The following is a 12,451-nucleotide window of genomic DNA, read 5'->3' on the forward strand; positions in this document are numbered from 1 at the left end:
ATTGATTTTCTTATTTCTTTTTCAGCAATCTCTTTGCTGGTGTAGAGGAATCCAACTGATTTTTGGATGTTTATCTTAGTGTCATTCTTAATGTGTCTCTTACAGTCTTTCGGCATCTCGATTTTGTCATCTACAAAATGAATATGTTGACTAGAATCACCAGGGATGTCCTGTCCATGTCACCAGTTATACTATTCTCTTTAGCAAAGACTAGTTTTTGTGTCTTTTCCTCAAAACATCTTATATATGATAATAAAAATAGAACTACACATGAAATTAAACATCTGGCAGAATCTGTGGTATAAGGCAGGATCTTGATAAAAATCAAACCATATAAATTTTGATAAAGGAACTAAACATAAGAAATGCAACTCTGCCAGGTGTTAAGGAAGCTCAGTTACACACTTCTCAAGGTACTGCCTCTTAGCTTCGTGACTCAGAGGGGACCCAAGGCCTTCTGATTACCTGAGACAACATTAACACTTCTCAGGGGCTTCTTTTCACAAAAGCATAGATCTTCCCATATACTTTGTCCCCCCACATGGAAGTGAAACACTGTCTAACCATATACGACACGTTCCTATAGGATTCTATTCTAACACACGGATTCTGATCAAGCAAATCGAATCATGATCTTCAATGAAATCCATAAATCTGAAAGTCTAATTCAAGTTTTGTCTCCTCCGTGAGAACTTTTTTACCCCCTTGCCCAAATGGATCAGAGCTTTTACAATTCCCTTGGCTTTACCTATTTTATTTATTGAAAGATTTTGCTTTACATGTCTATAAGTTCCTTGAGATGTACCAGAACTAGAGTTTGGGCACCAGTGGGACAGACCCCAAACAGATTTCCAAGGTGGAGTGGGCTATCGGAATAATTGGTCTGTTGGGATAGATGTCTGAAGCAACGAGATTAGTCTATGAGGGGAAAAGTCATGTAAGAAAGAAAGGAACAAAATCAATCCACAGTCTAGACTAACACTACGCTGCAGTGCCTAGACTCCATGCAAGTGGCACAGGCCATGAGAAGGGGTAGTATTAGAAGCAAGAAAGAGGTCCCCACCCCTAGAACACAGGTAGATTAGGAGGAAGGGGCAAGGACATTACAAGGAGTCAGTAAGATACAGACAGAGGTCTTTTATCACCTGTGGGTGAGGCAGAATTAACCCAAGGGTTTTAGCCAGGAACACACTTTAAACACACTTTAGAGGTAACCTTAATACTGAAGGTTAGCATGGTAAAAAGTCAGGGATACCTGCAGGTCACTACAAGTAAAGGCTGTATCTTGTACTTAGATTTCCATAGTATCTCACATAGTTCTTGACATTGACTAAACATGCTACTAGTTGCCCAATGATTCCCCATGTCAATGTTATAAATACTTTCCCTGCATTAAACACCTTTAGATTGTAAATTTAGATTAGCACCTTCCTAACGTCTGAAGTCTGGTGAATTCCAAACAATGCGTAGTATTTCACATACAACATCTGTCCATAGTCAAATTGCTTGCCAATCCTTTCAACTGTATACCTTGTAGTCCCCGTATTATCTTAGTTAGGGCAACCTACTTCCATAGTGATACTGCCATGGAAACCCAAGGAGGGGTCACTATGAGTCGGGTCTTACTCTATGGTACACAACAACAACAACAATCCTTGCTGTATGTGAAACCTGGTGTTTTACCGAGATGCCATTTTTCTATCAGTCCCTTTTAGCATAGGCTGTTCATTTTCACATGGCCAACTGTGACCCACAGGACCAAGAGTCAACTCTGGTCTCCTCTTTGCTCCCTGCTGCTCATTTGAGGCTATTATACTTCTACAAGCACTCCTCCTTGGGTGTCTTGACACCTGGCTATCACATCCTCCACTTATCTTTGCAGCTGTTACTTCTGGACTTGTGGTCACTCTGGCAGAATGGTTCTCAATATGGGTTGCAAGTTAAAATGACCCAGGAAGCGTTTGAAATCTACCCACGCCCGGGACCCATTCCAACAAATTTATAGGGGTGGGGGCAGGCATCAGTACTTATTTATTTTTAATTCTGCATGTGTTTCAGTGTGAAGCTGAAGTTGAGAACCTCTGCACAAGAATTAAGAACTTCAGCTCCTGTCTCAGTTTCCTCTTCATCCCAACTCTTGCAATCAACCTGCAATTTTAACATCCAAGAGCACAACCTGTCCAACACTATAGGTTCTAGTTCCTCAACCATAAGATGTCCTTGCTGGAAACTGTGTGAATGAGGCAGAAGTGGGCAACGTTTTGTTCTGTTGTATTTAACTCCAGCTTGTATTTAACTTCTGTTGTCCTTAACTCCAGCTTACACACTCCTTTACTGTATGACATCATGCCTCCATTGGGCAGTTTACTGAAACCCAGCTGAGAACTTGGCTTTGTAAGCCAGCCAATCCTCTCCTGAATCTCTGCTTTTCTAATCTGGCTGAGACTCCATGGTGTATCACTGCAGTGACTTCACTACTCAAGTTATTCCATACTTTTTCATCCTATAAGTCTCATCCCTAGCATGACCACCTCTAGGAACTCCTCCTGGATCCCCTGCAAGCAGATTTAGGTTTCCACCTGTGTGTTCTCAATGCATCCTGCTCATATTTTTATTACAGTTCCTACCATACTCTATTGGGAGTGACTGTTTGCAGGTGCCTAACTAGCCTGTGAGCTTCTCAAGGGCCAGTGCCTTGCTTACTCACTCCTATTTTGGTGGGGATTAATAGAATGCTTGGCATGGAAGTAAGCACAATAAATACATGCTGAATGACTGCAGGATGTGTAATCGGTTCAACTCAACTTTACCATGATATAATATTTGTTTAAAAAAAAAAATGATGTCAGTTCATGGAGGAAAAGAGGCAGTTTGGTTATTTAATCTTAGGTAAGAGCTAATATAACACAATAAAACAAGTTTAATAAGTAATATATATGAATCTACAATGCTTATTAATTTTTATACCAAAGTATCGCTACTATCGGAAGAATATTGACTGATCCTCAAGGATCTGAAGGCACAGGTGAAAAGCATGACACTTCTTTGGTTGATATTACATCCATATTTAATGTCTTTACTTAAAACATTTAAAGTTACTAGCAAATAAAAGGAATGCTCCAGGAAGACAGGGCATTTTATTCTGGGGATCCTGGTGACGTTGAGCATAATTTACACCCCAGGTGGGTTGATGACACTGTCAGTGACACAGTTAAAGAAATAAGAGTAGAATGCATCAAGAGGAGATAGCATCCCACATAAGGTCACAAATTACACTTTGGGTCCTTATCCCATCACTGAGGCTGTGACTTGGGTGTGCACTCTCATCTCTCTGAGCCTGCTTCTTCCTTTTCTGGAAAACAGCTATAACATGAGCCTTACATACTTCATAAGGTTGGTGCCAGGATCTAATAAAAAATACTATAAACCATAAAAATAAGTAATAGTTTATTCAGAGAAAGAGTAAAAATCAAAGTACATACACAATTCATATTCTTGAAAACACTTACCTTTTCAGAAGCTGCAGAAGATTCTTCTATTTTGGTTTTTTCCTTGGGGCTTACAAGAGGGAATCGTTCCTTTATCTCTGGAGGCTGTTCTTGATATAGTGCTGGAATTAAGAAACAAATTGCCATAATCAAATGGATGCACACTGTTCCACGGAGAAAAGAAACCAACAATTGGGGAGGCAGTTATGAAACTGATATTCAATTCCCTGGTGAAACAATGATCCACCTAGAACTTACTGTGATGGCAATTTGTACTCTTAAACACTACAAATTGTATATGTAACTTATGACTGTTGTTGTTATTGTTGTTATGTGCCGTCGAGTTGGACCCGACTCATAGTGACCCCCTCCTTGGGTTTCTGAGGCAGTATCACTAGGGAAGTAGATTGCCTCATTTTCTTTCCAACTTATGACTGGCAAGTTTTTGGGGGGCAATCTACTTCCATAGTGATACCACCTTGGAAACCCAAGGAGGGGTCTCTATGAGTCGGGTCCGACTTGACGGCACATAACAACAACAACAGCAGCCTCTGTTAGGGTTTTAGAAATGTAGAAAGTATTTTCACTTACTATGTGGTCATGCAGATGCTTATTTCAATACATATTCACCAGGTACCTGCTATATGCAACGTTATCTGCTAAGTATTGCTGGGGGAGATAGAAGATGATCAAGAGACAGTTTCTGAGGCAGTATCACTACGGAAGTAGATTGCCCCATCCTCCTTCTGAGGAGTGGCTGGTGGGTTTGAACCACCAGCCTTCTGGTTAGCAGTGAAGTGCCTTAGGCACTATGCTACCAGAGCTCCCTTACAAATCATAGTGAACCCCATTGGGTTTCCAAGGCTGTAAATCTTTATGGAAGTAGATTGCCCCAACTTTCTTCCATGGAGAGGCAAGTGACCTTCTGGTTAGCAACCAAATGCCATATCCACTACACGACCACAGTTCCTTTGCTAAAATACAGTTAACCAAAATTCTAAAATTTGGTCTAAGATTTTGAAATATATTAATTATCTTTGGCTATGGGTTGATTTTATTACTGGGTTTCTTTCTCTCTTACTAAAAAGGGTGTCAGATATGATTAAAGGAAGCTGATCATGTTTCCTTTTCAGTAGCTTAAGATACAAAGGGATAAGTCCTTTATAATAATGAAACACCAACTTACTCTATTGTACTGCTCCATTGGAGGACACTCTCAAAGGAACAGTTGGTAGAAATTCTGTCCATGTGTCTACTCCCTTAGATCAGTTGCTTAGCATATCTGACTTCACATCAAGATAAAGGATGATTCCTCCTACTATTTTAGAATGAAATATGCTGCTGATCATAATTTTTTTCTCTAAAGTTTAAACTGGGCAGGTGAGTTTTGTTAAATCCAGGTAAAAAGTAGGATAAAAGGGAAAGGAAAGTAACCTTCAATGAAGTGTGAGAATTCAATCATTATATTCTTGGGGTTTCTATTTGTTATGCCCCTTACAAGGCTTTCAATAAGCAGTGACTGATGCCAAAAGAAAACATCAATTATTCTGGGATATAATGAGGGGCTATGGCAGTCAAAGGACTTTTATTTTTTGAGACATGGAATTAATTTCTACATGCAGCCATCAAATGTTATTGTATTGTGTTTCAGAAGTGTGACTTTGATTACTATAGAGAAAAACCAAATTTTATTGTATTTTGACCCACTGAGATCAACTATCCAGAGCCTCTCAAGATGTGCAAGCCAGAGGTTATTTCTACAAACTAACTAGATTGTAAAGTTAAAGAACTTAATACCATCCTGAAAGGAAATACACAATCTCTTTATATTTTCAAGTGAAAAACATTTAAGAAGTTTCCCCTTTTATCTGAAAGGAAAAATGGACTGTAACAGCTAGTTTAAGTTACAGATAGACTCCAGAGTGGGTAGGACCACACAGGAAGCTCTTGATTGAAAGACAGTAGCTGCCCCTGCTGAACCTCAGTGGTTCATCCCGTGGAAGAGCCATGACTGGGGGGGAAGGGAAGGAGCTCAGATATTTATTAGAACCTGGGGATTCAGAAGTTTGAGGGGCTGAGTTTATGGGAAACTTAGATCCTGTCTTATGCCTACCTAAGAACTGTCCCAAAATTTCTTCTTTCCACATTTACTTTTAAACATAAAAAATATAACTCTGATAGAGTTAAAGAGCAATCAGTTATTCAAAACTCAGAGACAAAGAATTAAAACAGCAACACAGAGGAAATTAAGAATGTTGTATGGGGAGAGAAGGGGGTCATTTTTTATGACACTCAGCACTTTTGAAGGGAGGAATTTGCTGGAAGAGGCATATGGATTCAGGAAGGAGCTACCATGAAGCTTAGGGTAGCCAAAGAGTCTTGAGGAGGGGAGCACGGGGTAGCACTAGGATGCACTAAAGATTCTTGGGTGGTGGTGGTAGTGGTTTCCAAAGACAAATAATTTGTTTAGGCCTACATGAGAAGCCAGAATTTATGGAACAAATTCTTTCTCCTTTGCTTCATCCCTTTTGATCTCAAATTCAGAACCCAGGTTAGGAAACAACAGTACTTTTGTTCAGCCACGTTTTCAGTTAAATGGGGTTTCATGGCCTACCCTGAAAACCAGCTTTTATTTATGACAATTACTCCTTTGCAGAAACAAAGGACTTAACAATGAATATTCAAAACACAATGCTCTTGATGTCAAGTCTGACTGTAATACATTTTAAATAAGACCCATAAATTGTTGTTATTTGTAGAGAAAACCTTGGAGATGATGTAGCTCAACTTCCTCATTTTAGGAGGAAACTGAGGTGCAGCAGTATTACTTGTTGAGTTGGGCTTAGAACTGAGTTTTCCTGACCCTGGAGTATGGTGCTTTCCTACCACTATCATGTTAATTGCTGAAAGGATGAATTCTTCTGAAGCACTATTTACTGCTTCCCTTTCATGACAGTCCTTATTTTCAGGCTCTCTGTGTTAGTTCTGTTATCTAGGAGCTCTGGTAGCATAGTGCCTAAGGCACTTGACTGCTCACCAGAAGGCTGGCGGTTCAAACCCACCTGCCACTCCTCAAAAGGAAGGTTGGGCAATCCTACTTCCTTAGTGATACTGCCTCAGAAACCCAAGGAGGGGTCACTATGAGTCGGGGCCGACTCGACGGCAAACAACAACAACAACATGTTAGTTCTAGGAGCTCTGGTAGCATAGTGCCTAAGGCACTTGACTGCTCACCAGAAGGCTGGCGGTTCAAACCCACCAGCCGCTCCTCGGAAGGAAGGTTGGGCAATCCTACTTCCGTAGTGATACTGCCTCGGAAACCCAAGGAAGAGTCGCTATGAGTTGGGGCCGACTCGATGGCAAATAACAAGAACAACAACAACATGTTAGTTCTAAGGAGCTCCAGGGGTACTGTGGCTCAAGCATTGGGCTGGTAACTAAGAGCTGGTGATTCAAACTCACCGGCTGCTCCACAGGAGAAAGATGAGGCAGTCAGCTTCTGCAAAGATTTACAGCCTTGGAAACCCTCTGGGGCAGCTCTACTCTACCCTGCAGGGTCACTATGAGTTGGAATTGACTAGACAGCAGTGGGTTTTTTGGTAGGTTAGTTCTATTTTTCTCTCTCAAGGCCTAGCAGTGAATCTACAGCTTTCAGAAACTTGTATGAACAACTTCTTCTCTAGCTCTTCTCCCCGCTCCCCACACAAATGAGGGCTTAATGCTCACTTACCTGGAAATGAAATAATCTACTGTAGTTTTATTTTAGCTGGTAACTAGCTGGCATTGAAGTATACCAAGTGTAAACATGGGAGTCAGGGAACCAGAGGTTCTTAAGATGCCTGTTAACTGAGGAGTCGTGTGGCAAGAGAAGAGCTGACAACACTGTGTGTGAAGCAGGGGAAGGGGCTGAAGAAGAAAGTTGGTAGCTAGTGGGCAGGTTCCCCGAGACAAATAGAGAAGTCAGTGAAAGCAAGTTTCCCAATCTCAGAATGTAACACTTTCCTAGTGTACTAGTGTCCCCTCCTAACTTTTTAATTTATATTTCTATCATGTACACAAAAAGCAGTACCCATTGGTAAACCATATGCAAAGGTTATAAAAACAGTCAATTAAAGAGCAAAAAATGATAAAATCTTGGACGATCAGTTATACCATATTAGTAAACCAGGAAGGGAGCATAAAACTTACTTTCACTAGCCACATGATTAGCTGGAAAATAACCTTCCTGTCCCTTCCCTATGCTGCCATACCACCAGTCTTCATTATCTTTGAAAAACACTCGGATAATGTCTCCGCGATGGATGGTTAGTTCATCTGATCGATTCGCTGTGTAGTCATAAAGAGCCACTACCTAAGAGAGAGATAAGACCACCACAGCTTTATCACAACTGTACCACAGAGAAAACCCCCAACATTCACTTCCTCTTGTAGAAGAGCAGCTGAAACCAAAGCAGTACTTTGGTAAGTCTGAGGCTGTCTCAAGGTTTGCTAATGGGATCAGGGGTGGTGGGAACACAGCAGGAGAAGCAAGATAAAAGACTGTGGGATGGAGAAATGGTTAGGAGCATTCAACACACCAAGATTAGCTTCAAAATAGCAGATGTTAATTTTTTTTCTTTTTAAGTAAATTACTTGTGAAGGAAAAAAAAAAAAGCTCACACACCATTCACTTTCTTAGAATTCTTTTATACTACCTTTAGATCCCATTCTCTGTGCTGAGCAGATGCATCTGAAAAAAAAATTCTTCAAAATGTTAACAATTTTACAAAAAGGAAAAGCTCAGTGGGACAACTTGATTACATATGTCCTGGTGGTCACTTGGTTTATTGTTAATGTCTTTTCTTGAGAGTAATTTCCCATAAGCACATACATTTTTTTGGCATTTTATAACCATCTCTATAAAATCCTTGACTGCCTTTTTAAAATACTTCATTAGCTTATTTTCACTAGATACAAATATCAGAGGAAAGGCCTTTCTATGAGAATCATCCTCTGTGCTGTTACAGTAATCACTATACCTGATTTTTTTTTTTTTTGTTAAAAACCCAAGTCAAAATGATATAGCAGTATCTACAATAGCATTTTAAAATCCCTCAGCATAGCTTTTTAAATGGCCAGAAAAGTAGGGGGTAGCTATCCGTCAAACCACCTGTGATCTGACACATCATATAAAGTAGGACATGGTAAACATGTACACTGAAGAACACACTCTTTTTCCTCTACTAAAATGGGGTTTTCAGATTTCTAGGTACTACGACGACATATCATATGCAACAGAAAATCACCATCATAACACTTTGTATTTCAGTTGTCTGAAAACTGACTAATTCATTTAACAAAAATTTATTGAAATCTCAATGAGCCTGGTACTACACTAGGAATGAAATATAAATGATAAATAAGGTACCTTCTAGAAGGGGGTACATAACTTAGGCTTTTTAATTGGGGACTAGCCAGTGCTAAGAGAAGGAAAGTATGTCTCAGCCAGATTGCACAACAGTGAGAATACAGGAATGAAAAACCCAAAATAGTTCAGTACTGTTGGAGCCTGGCATTAGAGGTGAGAGCCTAGTTAGGAGGTTGAGGAGAGATGAGGCTACAGGAGTATGTAGGGCCCAGATTATCTGGAGTTGAAAGGGTTCAGTCTCAGTAATATGGGCAACAGGAAGACACAGAAGGTTTGAAGCAGAGAATTCCATTAAAGTTCACAAAACTCCAGTACTTTTCAATTTATTTAACCATATTTATCACCACACACTATGACCAGGCAATTTTCACTGGGTGAGTATTGACCTACCTGCTGTCACTATCCAGTGTAAGGGCAGCATCGATAATTTAAGTGATCCACATGCGAGGCCTACTGTATTGCTTAGTACAGTACCTAATTTAAAACATGCTATCCAGAATGCTGTTTAGGGTTACAAATCTTTTATGACTTTTAGGATGTGATGCCAGAGTCACGTATGTAAAAGTTGACTTTTTTCCCTTCAAGTTCTTCCTTCTCCCAACCCTTTCTCCTTTATTCTCCTACGTGACACTGCCATAGAAGAGGAAAGCTAATTAAAATGTACTGAGGGTTCCAGGTATCATGTTAGTTGCTTACATATGTTACTTCATTGCATTCTTATGACAGTCCTGTGAGGGGATATGTTCTTATTTCTATCTTATAAATGAAGAAATTGATATTCAGAGAAATTTTATAACTTGCCTAATGTCAAGTAAACTGGTAAGTGATAGAATTAGGATTTAAACTCAGGTTCTCCCCCCGCCCCCGCACCAACCAAATATATTTATAGACCATTTTTGCCTAGAATCAGACACGGGGAAGGAGCAGCAGAGAGGAAAGGAGGGACAAGGTATTCTAATCATCCATGTAAGATAAAACATATTTTTGGGAGTAGTACGCAGCTATGCTGAGATCAACTATCATGGGGCACCTGCAGGCCCACTGTGCACCTCATGACACTCAAAGCCCCAATCCCAAGAAACTGTTAGTTTGTTTCTGATACACTAAATATTGTAACTTTAATAAGTCTTATGCAAGTATGAGGTCAGTGTACGCTTATTTATCTGGAGCCAGAGGTGCATGTAGGAAAGCAACATGGTGGGGAGGATACAGCTTAGGCAAGAGAATCATTTATGAAGTCCCAGGGCAGATTAAGTCATTGTGTAGACTACTGATAATATAACATTCATCATACTGGAGTAGGAAAACTTTTCCAGAATGCTACATGAGGATCTGTTCATACAGAGTTCCTCCAGAGGCACAAGAGGCAAAAGAATTAAAAGATACTGTAATTTTCCTTTAATAATTGTTGTGCGCCATTGAGTCTATTCCTACGTATACATTATAGTGACCCCTTATTGGCTTTCCAAGGCAATATCACTACGGAAGTAGACTGCCCAATCTTTCTTCCGATATATCCTACAGGACAGAGTAAATCTAAGCCATAGGGTTTCTTAAGTTGTAATCTGTATAGCAGCAGATTTCCAGGTCTTTTCTCTTGCAGAGCTGTTGGTGGATTCAAACCACTGACCTTTTGGTTAGCAGCTGAGTGCTTAACCATTGTGCCACCAGGGCTCCTCTCCTATTATGATACCCATTGGTTATTTGTAGTGCCAAGATTAGCTGGTTTGGAGGGGCTCATCGGACACCATCAGGCAAGGAATATAGAGTGTTAAACACAGACGATGTTTACAAGTGATGGAGGGCTACTACATATGTGATTCTGTAACAAGAAATTAATAAATGCCCATTATAATAACTAAAATATATAATTATCATAGGCATTGATTATTTTGCCCCCAAAACTAAACATATGTACAGACAGACTATCTTTGCCTAGAATCAGACAGGGGAAGCAGCAGCAGAGAAGAATGCCTAGTACAACAATTACATATTTTAATATAAAGTAGACTTTTGGGACCTCCATTTGCTGATGTGGCATGACTCAAATTGAGGAGAAAAAGCTGCAAACATCCATTAATATATCAGAACATGGAATGTATGAAGAATGAATCTAGGAAAACTGGAAGTTGTCAAAAATGAAATGGAACGCATAAAGATTGATATCCTAGGCATTGTTGTTGTTGTTACGTGCTCTCGAGTTAGACCCAACTCATAGTGACCCCTCCTTGGATTTCCAAGGAGGTATCACTATGGAAGTAGATTGCCACATCTTCCTTCAGAAGAGTGGCTGGTGGGTTTGAACTGCCAGCCATCTGGTTCAGCAGTCAAGTGCCTTAAGCACTACACTACCTGAGCTCTTATCCTAGGCATTAGTGAGCTGAAATGGACCAGTTTTGGCCATTTTGAATCAGATGACCACATGATCTACTATGCCAGGAATGAGAATCTGAAGAGGAATGGCATGGCATTCATCATTGCAAAGGATGTTTTAAGATCTGTCCTAAAGTACAATGCTGTTAGTGATAGGGTAATATCCATATCCCTACAAGGAAGACCAGTTAATACTACTACTACTCAAATTTACACACCAACTCCCAAAGCCAAAGATGAAGAAATTGAAGATTTTTATCAACTTCTTCAGTCTGAAATTGACAGAACATGCAATCAAGATGTGTTAATTATCACTGGTGACTGGAATACTAAAGTTGGAAATGAAGAACCACTGGTAGTTGGAAAATTTGGCTTTGGTGACAGAAATCATGCTGGAGACTGCATGATTGAATTTTTCAAGACCAACAACTTATTCAATGCAAATACCTTCTCTCAACAACACAAAAGGTGGCTATACACGTGAATTTCACCACATGGAATACACAAGAATCAGACTGACTACATCTGTGGCAAGAGGTGATGGAAAAACTCAGTATCTTCAGCCAAAACAAGGCCAGGAGCTGATTGTGGAACAGTTCAACTCAAAGTTGAAGACAATTAAAACAAGGGCATTTGGAAGCAATCAGCCATAGGACACGATGGCCCTTGAGACCAGAAGAACTAAATGGTGCCTGGCTACCAATGCCAACCACTCAGGAAAGGATCAAACCTGGAGATCCTGGATAGAGTGGGAGGGAAAACATGGAACAAAATCCAAAAACTCAATAATGACCAGAATTACTGGTCAGATGAAATCTGGTAGACCCCCAATACTATGGCCCTGGAATACATTCTGCACCTGGAATAAAACCCACCCCCAGGGGCTGGCTCTCAGCCCAATAGTTAACAAGATGTACACACAGACCACTCAACCCAGGATGATGCACCCATCCATACTCTATGGTAATACATCCCTTAGAGCAACAGAACACGGAACACCAGAGGACCAACATTCAAATTGAGGAAATGTAGGACAAACAGGAGTGCATAAATATGAGGGGCACAGCGGGAGGGAAGGGAGCAGACTGGGTTAGGGTTGGACATGGTAAATGGGGAGTGAAACTAAATGTACGTGACATAACATTGAATGTTTTAAACATGACATAACGTTTAAAAAAAAAAA

General features: G+C 40.2%; 1 protein-coding gene across 1 annotated transcript in view; it reads right to left on the bottom strand.

Moving 5' to 3' along the window:
* AHI1 (Abelson helper integration site 1) overlaps positions 1-12,451 on the bottom strand; it is a 345,247-nt gene that overhangs the window by 52,525 nt on the left and 280,271 nt on the right. Inside the window, 2 exon segments of the mRNA XM_042782719.1 lie at positions 3,510-3,610; positions 7,677-7,839. Coding sequence (XP_042638653.1) covers positions 3,510-3,610; positions 7,677-7,839 — 264 coding nt within the window.

Source organism: Orycteropus afer, unplaced genomic scaffold (genome assembly GCF_000298275.1).
Source record: "Orycteropus afer afer isolate SDZICR_OR568_19922 unplaced genomic scaffold, OryAfe1.0 scaffold00428, whole genome shotgun sequence".
Taxonomy (NCBI): domain Eukaryota; kingdom Metazoa; phylum Chordata; class Mammalia; order Tubulidentata; family Orycteropodidae; genus Orycteropus; species Orycteropus afer.